The sequence below is a fragment of the Melopsittacus undulatus genome, chromosome 1, assembly GCF_012275295.1.
Source record: "Melopsittacus undulatus isolate bMelUnd1 chromosome 1, bMelUnd1.mat.Z, whole genome shotgun sequence".
Taxonomy (NCBI): Eukaryota; Metazoa; Chordata; class Aves; order Psittaciformes; family Psittaculidae; genus Melopsittacus; species Melopsittacus undulatus.
In genome coordinates this window covers 91,319,710-91,337,154 of record NC_047527.1, presented here as the reverse complement: position 1 = coordinate 91,337,154, position 17,445 = coordinate 91,319,710, and the positions used below count along the sequence as shown (strand labels likewise).

Below are 17,445 nucleotides of genomic sequence, written 5' to 3'. Positions count from 1 at the left end.
TGCCAAAGTCCTGTGTGATGTGATTCTCCCTCCAGCAAGAACTTTTGTATCATAAGAACTCTGTGCCCTCTCTGCCTGACATAACTTCAAAATGGAGCCTGTGCTCTCTGTTCCCTTCCTTAGTATTAGTTTACCATGAAAATCTTTCCTTTTGGTGACTGTCCATTCATCTCTCCTCCTCTTAGTAGGAGGACCGAGAGGAAGGTCTCTCTGTAGTGAACTTTTTGAGAGATGGCAATGACTTGTGCCTGCTTTTTTTTTTGTTGTTTTTTGGGTTTTTTTGTTGTTCTTTTGTGCTAGTCTGCTCTGAAGAAGAGATTAGTAGATCCCAATTGCTGCACTCTACTGATCCTCATCTCTGCTTTTCAAAAAGGAGTTTCCTAGTAAGGACCCCCTTGTTATATACACCATAATTTTTCATGATTGGGTCTGAATCTGTTTTTCATTGCATACCCAAAACTCAGAAGCTCTCTTTTTGTGAACAATTTGTAGAGAAGTGCAAGAAGACATTAGGCCTAATAGCATTTCAGCTGTCAGCTGTGAGCAAGAGCTTTAATGCTCTAAAAGCCATGGATCAAAACATGGCACTTTGGATTGATTTCTAAGTAAACCCCCAAAATAACAGGCACAAAGCTCTACATATGGAAAATGAGACTGCACGTATGAGAACTGCTGCCTTAGAGTTTTAAATGTGATGTATCATTACAAAAGAAGCTGATCGTATTCCTTGAGAACGTCCCAGATGGCAGCCACTTTGAAATTAGCTCAAAACCAGAGACACCTGAAATCTTAATTGGGGGTAAGTAAAGGCAAATTTAATGAGCCATCTAATGGCTTCATAATCTTTATCAATATAGATCAGAGTGAGCATAAATGAAGCTGCTGCTTTAACAGATCTGCGAAAGACCTTTATAAAATACATAGGAGACAATGTGAGATGTTTTGACAAAGGTGATGAAACAAGAATTCCCAGAGAAGGCAGCTGCTACTTCTTCGTCATTGTGATTTCTTTTTTTCTTCCCCCCCTTTTTTTTAATTAAAGTTTCCTTACTCAGGGGTATTCCCATTTTCAGTGTCTGTTATTTTGGTTGACAGCCAATAGTATTTTTATTTCGTGTGAATAAAGTAGGTTCTGGTTCATGTGTGTCTGTTTTAAATGAGACCACACACAAAGGCAGACCAGGGACGGGTGCAGCAAATGAACTTAATCTAGCGTGAGAGTCTATTTTTAGTGAATTAAAGTCTTTTGGTTTTAACATACAATGTGTAGTCAAGCACTTTGGACCTGAAAATGCTAAGTGTTTGCTATGACGTACAACAACAGAAGTTCAGAGCTTGATTAATGCCATTAGATAGTGTCAAATGATTGCTTTATACTAACTGGGCCAGACAGCTTTTCTGGACGAAGTCATTTGTCAGTATCCTCTTCTGATGCCAATATAGAGCATTATTAGGGTTGCACACCAAACTATTTATTATAATTCAGCCTATTGAGCCACCTTTTGGGTAGCTAACTCAATTGAAAATGCTTAAGTGTGCATAAGAAGCATGTAAAACGTGGCATAGCTTGCTCCACAAATTGAGGTAATTAGCTCAAATGACTTGTCACCTTCCAACCTTGTTACTTACACAGGTATATTTAAAGCATCAGATTGTTACCTGTGCTTTTTCATCATCCCTTTTTAGTACTTTTGACGTGCTGCACATATATCCAACTGTTAAAGAGTGAAGTAAAATGTTTGACAGGAGAAGTATCTATCCCCCACATTCATGGGAGTGTGGAAAAGCAGTATGTAGCAAGTGCAAGTCTTTCCAGGGGAGGTACTGAGTTTAAATTACATCTCCCCGCTGCTTGGAGGAAATTCCAAGTTGTAGGTAAGAGGGCAGGCTTAGGTCTCTGTTCCTTTAAAACCAATTCTTTGAATTCCTCACAACTAAATAAATCTTACTTTGATTTCATTCTGTGGCACAATGGGAGGTTTTGTCTTCAGGCTCCTGAAGGAAAATGTTTGCAGGTGCCAAGTGTTTTCGTAGGCTGGCTGGGATTGTGAATTGGAAGATGTAGTTAAGGAGTTGTTGGGTTATCAGTCCCATCACAAGAGCAAAAGGGGATAGGTGTTACTCCACTTGAAAGGACTTGTGGACTGGAAAAGGGCCTCAGGAGGAGCCGTGTACACAGGTATAGTTGCATAGACAACTTTGAAATTGCATACAGCAGACTTCAGTTCCTCTAATGATGGTTGGCTAATTTCCTCAAGGAGGATTGCAGGATTAGGTATTTCTCACACCAGCCCAGCAGTTCAAAGGTAGATAGGAGTGCACGGCTGGGCCAGCATACCTGGGAATGTCACATTTGTCTTCAGACACTTGAGACAAACAATTCTAATTTACATTTAGGAAAACAAAGTTAGCCATCATTATTTGTAACTGGCTTCTTCATGAAGGAATCTTGTTTCCCTAGCTGGAGAAAACCATCTCTGGTGTGTCAGAAATCCTAGTAGGTCAGAAACAGTTCATGCTGTGTTCTGTTAATGTGGTCAGATAAAACTGTTCTGCATGTCTTTTGCCTGAAATGAACAGGGAAGAAAATTGTATGGGCACCTTTTTTCTTTAGGCTCACATTTCAAAACAGACCTGGCAGCAGTGTGTAGTAAACAGGCATCACTAGAGATACCATACTCCACTGTAGTGCTGTCTTCTCCACTTACCAGAAATACAGAAGAGTGTTTCACTTCTCACTTTGCAATGAATGATTTAGCAGAGTAGCTTCCTTACACGTGTAGTAACAACAATGATGCAGGAAAGGTTCATAGATAGTTTTGGGTTTTTTTCCTTATTTATTTCAGGATATAGTTCAATGCAGTGTTTGTGTATCTTGGGCTTAAATGGCACATCTTTTACAGACATTACTGTTTGAGTGTGTTGTTAGAAAATTCTGATTTGTGGTTGCAATTCTTTATGTAGCTTTGGTTTTAACTAAGTTTGATATTTGTGGGTGGCTACATATGACAGAGTTTCAAGCTTATGCATCTTTTTTAGGGAAATTAATCCTGAAGAGGTAAACATTTAAAAGAAAAATATTTTTTTGCATCCAGCTAAAATGCAGAATGAGAAAATTCCAGGCAGAGTGCTACAATAGTTAATGGGTAGGCAATTATTTTGATGATTTACAGCCTTTTGTTGAAATACCATGGAACCAGTAATTGTTGCAATAAACATTTTTGCACATTTAATTTTTCTGCAAAAATATGTAACATGAAAATTACCCGTTTTGCAGTAATTTGCATATTTAAATATGCAAATCAGACACAACACATTTGTGGATTTGCAGATTTTCAGTAGCTGGATGTATGACCTGTGCAGAAGAATAGGGGAGCTGGAAAAGTAGGGGAGCTCAGGAAAAGAAAAAAAGAATTGTTGTCCTAGTGAGAGACTCTTGATAACAGACACTTCTGGCATGGACTTGCTGCATAGCAAGTGACCCTTTTGATGGTGTTTGTGTGGTAATGGTTAGGTGAGAGTAATGAATTTGCTCAAAGACAAGACACTTGGTATTGAATTTTTGCAAACGGTGGTGTGGTGTCTCATACCAATAGTGCTCCTCTCAGTGGCCCAATATATTCCTGTGTGCACAGGGTTTCGAGCAATGTTATTGATAGTGTCAAGAAGAAATGCAGTGTTGTCTGCCTTGGTTCTCCTATCTGACTTCTATTAGCATGCAGCTATGGAAAATTGTAGTCCACTGACAAATTGCATAGCCTTGGGTTAGGGCTGGGGAAGTGCAGAAACAGTGGTACCACACATTTGCGTATGATGATGTTGTGGCATCTCTTTCTTCTGAAGCATGCCTTTGCCACTAACCCTGAGTAGGTAGATAGTGTTGGGGAATTCCAGAATACAGCTTCTGTCTCTGGAAATGCTTTATAGAAGTTTGAACATACCCAACACTTAAGGAAAACAATTGGCAGAATTAAAATTCTGTGTTTTATGGAAGTAGATCATTGTTTTAGTTGCTCCAGGAAGGAGAAAGAATTATTGCCTAGGTCCTTTAAGGCAGTTTGAGAGCCACATAAATGTTTTCACAGTGACTTAAAGCTGAATTAAAGCCAGAGCAAGAATGTTTTTGTACAGTAACGGATATTTAATGCCAGAAACTTGATTAATATTACATCTCTTCCCAAACATGATCTATGTAACAACATGAGGTTTGCATTGGAATAGCTGGCTTGGGTTCACAACATTGGCAAGGCTCCCTTTTCTCCTTCTAAAAACAAAACTTCTCTCTTTCACTCTTATCTTCCTTCTTTGTTTTGGATAGTTTTACGAATACGCAATCACTTGCTTTATGCAGCACAAGCTCTGCAACATGTGGTATATGTGTACATGTAAGGTCCATGCCTTTTATCTTACAGACACTGACATAAAGCAAAAGGGTTCATACATCAGTATTCTTCTGTCCCTGCAGTGGACTCCCCTATTATCTCAAATACAAAGTGTATGTGGTGCAGGGATAATCTCCAGGAGGGCTTGATAAAGCTTTGCTTGTGGAGTCAGCAGTTGGCTGAACCCAGTCCTGGAATTTTGCTGCTTAAGCAGTGAAAGCCTGATTGTTGTATGTAATATAAATTGGCTTCTGAATGCCTGGCTGGATGTATCCTATGGAATATTTGCATGCATATTAATTTGTAGGAATACTTCAGAAAATTGCTAAAAATGTCGTAAATGTTTATTGCTCACTACAGCACATCTGTGGCTTTACTTGATCAAAATTTTTTGTAGCCTTTATTATAGCTTCACCTAGTACACTCACAATGTGCACAGTTTGCATTGCTTTGCCATAGGGATTCTTTATCACCATTTCAAATGAGATGCCCCAAAGTCCCTGTATGGGATCCTGGGTGAATATTGGTGTCTGGGGTCCAAGTCCGCTGATGCAGAGAGCACTGTGGTGCATCTGTGGGGATCATGCCTGCCATAAGGTTTTGCTCTGCTGCCGTGAATTGTATCCGTGGTTTAAAACCCCCCAGTGCTTGTGAGTTTTGAATGTGGTAGTTCAGTTTCTTTGCATTTGATCATCACTGCTAACCAAACGACCCACAAGTATTTCACGCTGGGACTCTTATTGTTTCAGTTTAATAATAATAATAATTGCTTTGGAGGACGTGACATTTTGAGAATGAACATTCAGATAGATAACAGATAAAAGGATATCCATTTATTCTGTTCAAAGTGTCTGAACACTAATAATTTACTTGCACTTTTAATTATTTGTTGGTAGTGCTCTTACCTTTGACTAAAAGCTGTCTTGGAAATACGGAGCTACTTAAAGTAGCATACAATAATCATAATTCAAGACGAGAAGATTTAATAATGTGAGGTTTGCCACTTGTGAATTGGGCTTTTTTTGTTTTGTTTTGGTTTTTTTTCTTTCTGCTTTGCAATGAAATTATTGCTTCAAGGATGAAACTTTGATTTCATCATGAAATTACTCTTTTCTTGAGGGAAAACATAACTGGGAGGAGAACATTGGATGTTGTCAGAGTCAGGATGGGAGATTGTAGCTGGGATGTACCTGTATCTTGGCTTTGTAAAGCATAAGTTACACCTTTTCTGCTTTTCTGAATGCCTCAGAAATAGCGAAGAATTGGCAGACATGAGGAAGAATGCAATTAGCTGCAGGAAGACACAAAAGAATTAATAATTTTATTGTTAAATCAGATTTGGTCTCAGTAATATTTAATGCAGTTTTTTTCCTGATTTTGAATGTCTTATTGTTTACTTTCCTTGGAGAAGTGGGTTAGTGACTTTTCAACAATGAGATTTCTTTGGGGGCTTTTCTGTCTTTCCTGGTGATTTAATCTTTTCACTGAACTGTCTTACTAGCTATTAGAGCCAGAGTTTAATCCTGTATTGTACTAAATAACTTACTTATTGTCTAAATAACTTTTGTCTCCATTTTTACTGAGATGGGAACAAAATTATAGTCCAGGGGATTCTTCCACCCTCCACCCCCCCTTAAATAGTCAGCTTGTGACAGTATTTTGTAATTGATCGAGTTAACATTTTAATACTTGTTCACATGCTGTGTTAACGAATTTTGCAGAACTTACTGTTGCAGAAAGGTTTTATACTTATCTAGCTGAATATAACAATATCCTAGGTGTTGGAAGAAACACATGCTGATTTTTATAGAAACTGATACCAACTACTGTTTAACTAGAGACAGCTTGACTAGGACCATTTTGCATTTACATCTCTCCCTTTTTATTGTGTTTTTAGGCTTTAAGCTTTTCCTGTGAGAGTGAACATTTTCTCTCTCCCATTTCTCTCTTCGCCCTTTCAAGAATCTTACAAATTAAGACAAAAGATAATTACTCAGAGGGTAAAACTGGCAGGGTTCCCACGACACTTAAAATTAATGAGCTGTTGCATATAAAATATACCTTGTCTCATGTTCCCTCTTTTTTTTCCTTCTTTTTTTTTTTTTTTTAAGTAAACCATAAAAGTGCACAGGGTTTTTTGGCTTTTTGGCTGTGACTTACCATTTCCATATGAACAGATCAGTATATATACAGTTTGCTCCCTCTGAAGGAAAGTATCACCCGCAGTGATGAAATACATATTAACCAAGCTGCTTTTGGTTGGTTGTGCAGTGTCTCATTAAAAACAGTCATGCTTTGTGTATTTGCAGCACCTTCCATCTGATGTAAGAATTCCTTACAAAAGAGGATAAATGTATTGTCATGAACTCCCTGGGAGGGGTTGGCAATTATTACCTGTTTCATCACTGGAAATGAGGCATGGAGGTTACATGACTTTCATGGAAACCAGTGAGAAATCCTTGGTTGGCCCAGGGAGCATCAGTTGCTCCTGAGCTGATGAATGATGGAGCCATGGAGGAATTTGCAGTGACTGCAGTGCTGATGGCTTTTCTCTTGTTCTTACTCAATTTATACAAGAGGGAAAGAAGAGAGGAGGAAAAGCAGTTGCAATATTTGATTTTTTACATAATCTGCCTCAACACTTATGATAGACTGAATATGATAAGTGACCTGAATAACAGATTTGTCTAATAGTTTGCTGGAGTTTTGGCATTTGGAGGTGTGGCGGGGGAAGGTAGAGAGATGGTTGGGAAGGTTTGGAGGTAGGTAGGATTGTTGGTTGCTTATTATTACTACTGTTACTGTTGCTACTAATGTAATGCTAGAGGCCATCTGTAGAGACAGCTAAGCTTCACAATTCACACAGAAAGATATGTATTGTAGGTATATCATGTTAGTCACAAAAGAAGGCTTTAATTTCACAGGAAGACAATAACGTCATTTAGTGAATATTTCCAAACAGATGGTGTGTGTAATAAATATGATCTTTTAGACACTTGTGCTGTGCAGTATTTCTAAATTTTCTTATTTGCATCCTTTACTAAACCATGGCAAAAAAGGCAGGGCAGGGGCAAATGCCAGGAGTAGAGGAGGCAGGAGGGCACTTGCCATTGTGGGTGTGGGATCACAAGCCTTGTGCACCTATCAAGTGCTTCTCTGAAGAAACACTCTGACATAAATTCACCTCATTTTTGAGTAACAAACAGAGAAATGTGCCATGTTTATTTTTAACCCCAGCTTTTCTTGTTCCCTGACAACAAAAGAGCAGTGGCTATTCTTAATTAATTTCCACAGAAGGATAGGAATAAAACTTGCTGAGACAGACTTGTATATGTTTGTATTATTAGTAACTGTACAAAAAATAGGATTTCTGTTCTGTGCCTTCTTACCGCTTCACTTCAGGAGAAGGGTAGGGCACTCGGCCTGCGTCCCAGCATTACTTTATATGACATGTTCCAAACCAATTTTCATATTTTCCTGTCTTTGCAGAAGTACCTTTTTCTCTTTGCAACTTGTCTGTCAGTTTGGTTCAGCAGTTTGGGTATTGATAAAAACAAAACATGCTTTTTCATGGAACGTTTCCTTTCTTTTATGTTAATGCAGAAATAACCCCCCTTTCTGTTTAGGCTATGTTTAGAATTCCCTCTCTGCAACAGCAAAAGATTAATTAAAGCTGTCATAAATAAAATTCAAACTGGTAGGTCTAAATTTAGGTCAGTCAAATCAGTAATATACCTTGTATGCTTAAATTTGGATATTGAGGGTAGTGTGTGTTAACAAGCTAAAAGGAAATACTTTAGTAAATCTGTTCCTATAAAGAAATATGCAAAATAGTGCTTCTATTTCTGTATTGATTTTACTTCAGCTACAAGAAGATACTAACTAAATATCCAACACCGACAGCAGAGAAAGTTGGGTTGTTTTGAATGAAGAATTTTGTCTTGTATGGTTTTGTTTTTTTTTTTTTTTAGTCTTTTCATTTTTTTCCTTAATAGTCTGATTTTCTCTCTCCTCAGTTTTCAATGGGTCCAGCAAATCATCGAAGGAGAAAGAACCTGCTCAAAAACACAAAAGCAAAGAGGCCACACCAGGGAAGGAGAGGAACAGCGAACATAAGGCTGAAAGCCGAAAAGATCAGGCTGCTGCTAATCACCATCCTACTACAAACACTGGCTCCTCTACGAAAGGGCTTACTGCTAACCACCACACTCTTCATAGATCGGCTCAGGACTTAAGGAAACAGGTAATGAATTGTACCCTACTGTGGACACATGCGAAATGTAGACTTGTATGGTGCTAGCTCCATTTTCCACTGCCTGGCACAGAGCAAACATGGCAGTCCTTAAAAGTATGCTCTGGAGACAGCAGGGAGTTAGTTTTCAGTGAGAGAGAAAGAAGGAATAAAAGAAATTTGATACCTACATGGGAAGTCAGTATGATAAAACATGCTATACAAGCCTGTCTTTATATTATCTGCTATGTACGTATGAATGAGTAAAGTTCACATCACAGTTTATTAAACCTTTCTAACTGGCACTCTTGCTGGCCTTTCCACTGACAGTCCAAGGCTGGCAGCACATGGAAAAATGAACTCCTTTTCTGTATGGCAGGTCTGCTTGGGTTATCTTAGGGGCTCGCTGGCTTTATAGAGAAGCTGACATTACTCTCAGGTGTCTTGTATTGCATGTAGGCAACACAAGCCTTGGAGTATGGAAAGAAATGTTTTGCCTTATGCATAAAGAACATGCTGCAGGATATTGCCTCCTTCACAGTGGACATACCAAGTGGAGAGTAATTTAGAGTTTCATGTTACCTGTTTGAAAACCAGTGAAAAAATTCAGCAAGAGGTTTGTCTCAGCCTGACTTGTGGCTGTTTAGCCACAAGTTCAGGGTGTCGAAGTTTAGCAGACTAATCTTCAGTGGTTGAGACTTGCATTTGTGCAGGATATATCTCCATCTATTTTTGATGATTGGATCAAAGGGCTACTCAAATAGCAGGGTCCTGTGCTAGGGTAATGCTCTACAGAAAGCTTGCTGCATTTTTTTTTCCCCTTTCTTTTTTTTTCAGTGGTTAATTCTCAACAGGCCAATTACAGCCAGTCTTTATTTGCTGGCATCTAAAGGTTTTCTTCTAAGTAGGCTGGTCTGGATTTCAGCAGAGCTGGAATTGCCACCTTGTAGGGCCATCAGTGCCTTAAATGGCACCTCTCAGTCATAAGCTTGGAAATTAGAACAGCAAAAAGAGCAGTGATGCTCTTGCCAATTAAGTCTTTCATGCCTTGTACTTTCACTGGATTTGTGTTGCCTTCTAGATAAAATTTGAGATCCTGAAGGTTATCTACAGTGTATATTTCTCTATTTCTCTAAGACTACCATTCTCTTCCCCACCCCACCCCCACCCTCCTGCCAGTTTTTGCTTACCTAGTTATCAGCTTGAATTCCTGCCTTCTTTTGCATCCTATCTGCTTTCTTTTTTTATGACTACTAACATCCTATGGTCCTTGCTGTGACATGCTCTGCCATGACCTGTTCATGTTGAACAGTTTTCCCAAAGCATAAGGATGCAATTCATGTGTAATTTATTTATACCCACCAGAGCACTTGTGTGAAATGCTTTCAAGTTGTATCATCAAAGTGTGAATGGCTAAAATCCTTTTAAAAGTAAACTGTTGTCACTTGTGAAGGTAGTTCTTGGAAAGGAAAAGACAGGTGTAGAAGACTTTTCTCCAGGATCCAAGTGGGTTTTGCTGTGTAGGGTTACTGGTAGATGTTTCCAGCAGAATGGAGAGAAATTCTAAAGCAATGCAGTACAAGTAACAGTCATGCCACACAGGTGCCTCACAGAGTGTGGTCCTCAAGCTTCAGAAAATAAGGGGCTGTAAGCTGAAATGGTGATTCTTTAAATTATTGTTTTTTCTTTTTAGAAAAGGTTTGACATTTAAATTTTCTACTGTAACCCACAGGAACATAATTACTTTCTTACTACTTTTAATAAAACTGTGGCTGTAACTAATTAAGGCTGGATTATGCATTTTTGCCTGACAGAAAGACTTAAGCTTTGTGCAAAACATTAGTCCTACCAGTTATGATGGCATTGCTGAATTTCCTGCCCTTGTGCTGAGTCTTTGTTGACTTTTTCAGTATTTTCCAAGAGGAGATTTGCTTTCCCAGGGTGCCAGCCTCGTGCGCCTCCTATTTAGAGTATGATTTTGCTGCTTGTTCATGTGCATTTACATGGACATTTATTTATGTGTGTGGTTTTGTTTTGTTTAGTCTTACAGGGAATAAAGTCAGAACACTAGAAATCAACTGAAATTCTATTTTTTCTTATCTTTCTTTCTTTCCTTCCTTTTCTAGTGTGCTCTTGCACTTGTCAGATGTTCCCTTACTCTTTCTTCTTCCTTTCTGTCTTCCCAAATCCCTTACTTCAGAGTGGTTGTGGCAGGGGAAATGTAGTTCAATGGGGCCCTCTCTTGGTCTAATATGGTAATTTAGTTCGTAAAATTCATACCAACACTGAAGTATTTTTATGAATGAATTCAAGATCAGTTGCATAACTTGAATTTGTTTGGTTCCAGAACTGTTGTTGGTATTGCTAATTTTGGTGTTATTGCTGTGGTTGCTATGTAGCAAATTGTTTGCTGGCTCTAGTTTGTGTATGTGTGTGTATGTGTCTGGAGGATGGATCCTAGGTGCTGTGCCAGAGTGCGCATGCAAAGCAGTTCAGATCAACAAATAAATTGCTGCAAGACTATGTGCTAGTCCCGTTTGATTTTGAAAAGACAGCAAAATTTAAAATCTATTGTACTGCCTTTTACTACAAGGCAGGTGTTCAGCAGAGTGGAGAAAAGAGTGACCGGAAGACAAATGAATGTTAGCAAAAATGAGAAGATAGCTGAAAAGCAAAGACAAGATTATTCATATCCCTAGTTTCACCTTTAGCTCAAGACTTCAAGTCACATAATGTTAATGTCAATCACCTTGTTACTACAAAGTGACCTGCTTAGTGAATAAGGGAAAGGCTGTAGGTATTGTCTGCCTTTGACACCTTTTCTCACAGCATTTTCCTGGAGAAACTTCCTGCTTGTGGCTTGGATGGGTGTAGTCTTCACTGGGTAAAAAAATTGGCTGGATGGCTGGGCCCAAAGAGTGGTGGTAAATGGAGTTAAATCCAGTTGGTAGCCAGTCACAAGTGGTGTTCCCCAGGGCTCAGTACTGGGGCCTGTTTAATAACTTTATCAATGATCTAGTTGAGGGGATCGAGTGCAATCTTGGGAGGTTTGCAGACAGCACCAAACTGGGCAGAAGTGTTGATATGCTTGAGGACAGGAAGGCTGTACAGAGGGATCTGGTTGGCTTGTGCCCAGGCAGCCAAGAAGGCCAACAGCATCCTGGCCTGTATCAGAAATAGTGTGGCCAGCAGGAGTAGGGAAGAGATCATCTCCCTGTGCTTGGCAGTGGTGAGGCCGTGCCTCAAATCCTGTGTACAGTTTTGGGCCCCTCACTACAAGAGAGACATTGAGGTGCTGGAGTGTGTCCAAAAAAGGGCAACAAAGCTGGTGAAAGGTTTTGAGTACAAATCTTATGTAAGGGAAGCTGAGGGAACTGGGGTTGTTTAGTCTGAAGAAAAAGAGGCTGGGGGGGACAGTTCATTTCAAGATTTGGCCCCAAGAGATGTAAGTTTTCATTGTGTGGAGGTATTCTAACAGTTCCAAACAGTTGTGATAAGTTGCTGTTTCCTTAATGAAAGTGGTTTTCCAGAGTTTTTTATCTCGTCAGTTTTAATTCTGACCTAAAGGTGATGGTGCATGTTTTCCTTTGAAGAGCAGGAGCTGCAAGGGTGTTGCCTTGGGTACTTTCTCAGTGACTGTATTTCATTCAGAGGCCCTGTAACCCCACCCCTTGCTGAAGGAATGCCCCTGATGGCCCTTCAGGCTTTTGGTCCCAACTTCTTCAGAAAAAATTATAGGAAGGATGGAGTGACAAGGTACCTCCATGTAGCCTGAGTGCTCACTATGAGGTGTTGTCTTGACTATGACCTCTTTAAAACCTCTGTAAATCTCCTGTAGAGGAGGCTTTACAACATACATTGACAGTTTCTTCCAGTGTTTTTGTTTTCTATTAAGGAGCAAGTTTTCCTAGTTGTGTCTCAGATCATTGTTGTAGACAATTAAAGTGTTTTTTTACCTCTCACTCTTCCCAGCAAGCATGGAAAGAGGATTTACTGTCTCTTTTCGGAGATGCTCCTTATGCATCAGAAGACTGTTAAAGAGTTGTCCCGTAGCCATCCTACAAACTAAATAAGCCCTGCTCCATGGGATTTTCAGTAAAGATTGTATTTTCCAAGTATATCACCACTTTGTGCCACTTTAGACTTGTGCCACTATCTATATATTTTCTTACAGTGTGAGCCCATTTGTGGGTCCAGCCCTGCTTAGAAAAGCCTGTTCTCCTGTGGCTTGCTTTCACTAGGTCTCAAAGCGATTTGCGTGCTTTCTACTGCCATGGAGTTCTGCAGCTCACTGTAGTCTCCAAGTGTTGTTCTTTCCCTACATGTATTTGATTTGTCCTTCCTAAAAATAGCACTTTCTCTTACTGTAGAAATGTTCTGAAATAAGTTCTGCAAGATTGCCTTTGATTTAAACCTTGTCTCCAGAGTGCTTACAACCCCTTCCAGGTGTGTGTCATTGGCAAATTTTACGATAAATCAAGTTACTGATGGAAGTACATTGTAGAAATGTGGCCAAGACAAATCCCTGCAGAAAGTCACCTGAAATGCCCTTCCAGGATGGCAATGAACTATGACAACAACAGCTTCTCTTGAGGATGACTTTATTTAGTCCTCTGTGAAGCCACTTTAGAGTAATTGTGCTTGGGATATATCTCAGGAGCTTGTTTAATGGAACATAATGTGGGACAGTGGCTGGAGCCCTCCTGAAGTGGAGGTGTTTCTTTACCTACTCAGCCTGGTGTCTGTCAGAAGATAATTAAATTAGCTTGATGTGCTGCTTTGGCAAAAGTGTGGGTGAGTTTTTTTGTTTGTGATGGTTTTATTATTATTAATATTTTTAACACAATCTTCTTACCATTTGTGTTTACAAATTAACTGATTATTTGTTCCAGAATGGTTTTAGGGTTTGAAGTTAGGTAGACTCTGCCTGCCCTCAACATATTTCCAGGAGAGATGCCCTAAGTCATCTAGGTGCATTTTAGCTTGCTGGGGTTGACTTCCTAGCTCCTTTGCTGAAATTGGTTATGTTTATGTATCTGGTAAGTATTCAGTCAGTGGTATTTTTGACAAAGGCTAATGCAGAAGAAGACCCAACACTTTAGCCAAATTGTTGGATTTGATTTCCTTTCTCGTGTGGTGGTTGATCTTTGTTGTTCTTCTTGGTCTTTATATTTTTAAGGCATTTATAATTTTTTTTCTGTTTCATGTTATGTCCCTTGCTGACTAAAGTTTCTTTAGCTCCTTAGCCTTTCTGGTTTTACCCATGCGTGCTTTTGCTGTTCCTATATATTTACCTTTAGTCACATAATTGTACTTCCACTTGTTACTGTGATTCTTTTCTTAATTTTCCAGTCAGTAGAGAACCTTGTGAACATGTATAATGGCTGTTGCTTTGTGCCCTTTCTCTGAGTGGAAATTACTTTGGTTTAGTTTTCTTGCAGGTGTTTTTCTGTTTTGTTTAGTTTGCCCTCTTTTTATGTCTGTCGTCCTTTCTCTGCTGTTGTCACATTTTACAATTGAAAACTCATTTCATGACCACTGTCACTGAGATTGCCTTCCCCTTCCAGTTCTCAATCAATTCTTCTTTATTAGTCTAGATGAAATCTGTAATTAATGTTTCTGGCTATTTATAAAGCCAGAGATGTTCAACGCTTGTTCTGACTGCTGCAGGCCAGAGGCAATGTCTCTGCAGCTCTCTACCCATGTGTGCCCTGCGGCATGAGTAAGTGCTGTAAATGTCAAATCTAGGCCCCCATTTCAAATGCAGAGTACTACCTAAATTTCAAGGGAAATGGGTAAATGCATATCTGTTAGCAAGTGTTTGCTTTCCAGATGATATCTTCTATGTCTTTGGAAAGCTCAAAATAAAATTTGTTTCATAAGTTAACTGGATTTTCTTGAAGTGTTTCTACCTTGGAAACACAGGAAGGGCAGGAATATGGATGGATTTTAAAAGGGCGTTAACACCTGCTCCAGCTTTTGGAGCACAGAGGAGAAAACTCACGCAGTAAATAAATGTGTACACGTAAGCATGTGTGTGTATGCAGAATCCTCAAGTTCCAGTTCCTCTTCTGTAACGTGAGACCATATCATGATCTTTTCAGTAGCTATTTGATCCCTATTTTATAACATTTTATCCCTACTTTACAAGTGACTACGATTCTTGTATTTATTTGAGAGAAGCTGCCATACTTACTAATTTGGCAAGGATTTTGAAATCCCACAGGGAAGTATTATAACTTTACAGGAATGGTGTAATTCACCCAAGTGCTGGTGAGGGGATGATTGTGCTATGTGCTTTCACACTTTGAGCACTTTTATCAATGTTCCTCATTTTTGGATGTGTTTTTCTTCACACTCTGTAGTTTAAGGAGGTGAGAAGATAATGTTTAAACTTGTTTAAATGTTGAAATTTGTTTGAGGCTTAAACTTGAACTTAATTTTCTTAGTAGTGGGGCTCAGCTTTGACAGTGCTGAGCTGTCACAATCCTTTTGAAGCTGAGGATTGCTTTCAGTGCTTAACATGTCTCATAGTTAAAATAGAAGTTTTAGTTTCATAGCTCGATATTCAATGTCTAATAGAAAGTAGAGGAGTCCAGCAATTCTAATTGCAATGACACATTAGTGAGTGATGAATACAAGCTAATAAAATGTGGGTCAGAAAAACTGCCCAGATACCAAACTTTAAAAATACGCATTGAAGTACTGTATGCGTTTTTATTTCAAATTAATGTCTTCAGCAACAAGATGCCTCCCAAGATTTCATATGTATCACGAACTGCATCGTTTGTGGCCATCCTGATCTGTTGGGTGCATGTGTTTGATATTTCTTTTTATATTTATGTATGTATAGAGAGGAGGTTGTTTTGACACTCAGTATGTGCTTTTTTGCAAAACATGCCCATTCCACTTAGAGTAGATAGTATACACTGGCTAGTTTGTCTGCTAAGTAGTAGTAAACTGTGTGTGCACTTTAACGAAAGCTGCATGGAAGAGGGATAGTGTGCAAGGGTCAGAAATAGAGACAGTGAAAGGAGTCAGGACTGCAGAATATGGTCTTCCAGTGATTGGAATGCTGTGGCTGAATTGTGACATTATTAATTTACTTTTCTGTTTTCTGTTTCCTTCATTCTGCTCCCCATGCAACACTCCTGGCATTGCAGGTTTCTAAAGTCAACGGGATCACTCGAATGTCATCTCCGAGTGCAAATGCAGCCAGTGCCAAAAAGATGAGAGAAGTCAGACCTTCACCGTCCAAAACTGTGAAGTACACTGCAACAGTGACAAAGGGAACTGTCACATACACCAAAGCCAAGAAAGAACTGGTCAAGGAAACCAAACTAAATCACCACAAACCCAGTTCACCTGTCAACCACACAATCTCAGGGAAAATAGAAAGTAGCAATGCAAAAACCCGCAAACAGGTGCTATCCCTTGGAGCATCCAAGTCTAACAATACCGCTGTTAATGGTGTAAAAGTCAATGGCAAGTTGAACCAAAAGACATGCACTAAGGAGGTGGGGAGACAGTTAAGGGAGGGGCTGCGCAATTCGAAGAGGAGGCTGGAAGAGACGAATCACATAGACAAAATACAGTCGCCCACCAAGAGAATGAAAGGGGCCGTCAACTTGGCAGAAGCTGCCAGCAAAAAGGCAGCTGTAGAAAAGCCTTTGCTGAATGGACACCTTAAAAAGGAAGTGCCAGAGAAGAGTTTGGAAAGAAATAGGCCAAAAAGAGCCACTGCTGGAAAGAGTACGCCAGGGAAACAAGCACATGGCAAAACTGAAAATGCCTCCTGTGAAAATCGTTCTACCTCTCAAGCGGAGTCCTTGCACAAGCCACAAGACTCAATGGGCAAGCACGAAAAGGGCAGTAGTAAGTCTGGGTGGGGGATGCTGGGGGAGATTCCCATCCTTAGGCCCTCCACCAAGGAATTTCATGACCCACTGATATACATTGAGTCAGTCCGAGCTCAGGTAGAGAAGTATGGGATGTGCAGGGTGATTCCTCCTCCAGACTGGAGACCTGAGTGCAAGCTAAATGATGAAATGCGGTTTGTGACACAGATTCAGCACATACACAAGCTAGGCAGGCGCTGGGGACCCAACGTGCAGCGGCTGGCCTGTATCAAGAAGCACCTCAAATCTCAGGGCATTACCATGGACGAACTCCCACTCATAGGTAAGGGCTGTGGTTTCATTGGCCTTTTGCCGCTGCTTGTTAGTATCCGTATACAACTTCATGCTCCGTTTGCCTTTATGCTTAACGAACCCCTGTTCAATTAACACTGCAGAGTTCTGGATCTCTCTGTTCACCAGTCAGGCATGATGCAGGTGGGTTGTCGGAGGGCTTTCCAGGGGGACTTTATATTGCCACTTTCCTCCCGACAGCTCTTTATTTTACCTAGGGAAAAAACTGTTATGTGGGTTCTTGGTCACAAGATTTCAGAATCTTCTCTTTTCCCTGCTGTTTGTTTTTGTAGGTAGTACAACTATGGATATTGATAGCCTCAGTTTAAATGGTGCCTCAGAATATTTTTCAGACCTTTTCAGATATGTTTTCCAAATCCAGGTTGCAATACTGCCAAGCTTTAATACATTCCCTCCCCCCCCCCACCTTTCTCTTCCTTTAAAAGCATTTAACCAAGGGGGAAAGAAAACTGACTTCTGTTTGGGTACTCAGACACTTAAAATCACAAATTTGCAGTGACCTGCTGACATTTAACAACCATTAAGTGTCAAGAACAGGCAGTAAAATGTGGTTGATTGCAAAATGGAGGTTTCATTATTTCTCCCAGCAGGTGTCTGCCAGGGCTAATGCCTGAGTGAGAAT

At 39.8% G+C, this 17,445-nt stretch overlaps 1 protein-coding gene across 1 annotated transcript in view; it reads left to right on the top strand.

The window, feature by feature from the left end:
• The window catches only part of JARID2 (jumonji and AT-rich interaction domain containing 2), a 217,323-nt gene that overhangs the window by 171,615 nt on the left and 28,263 nt on the right, over positions 1–17,445 (top strand). Inside the window, exons 6-7 of the mRNA XM_005149879.3 lie at positions 8,399–8,625; positions 15,777–16,794. Of these exons, the coding sequence (XP_005149936.2) occupies positions 8,399–8,625; positions 15,777–16,794 (1,245 nt within the window). The remainder of the gene's footprint in view (positions 1–8,398; positions 8,626–15,776; positions 16,795–17,445) is intronic.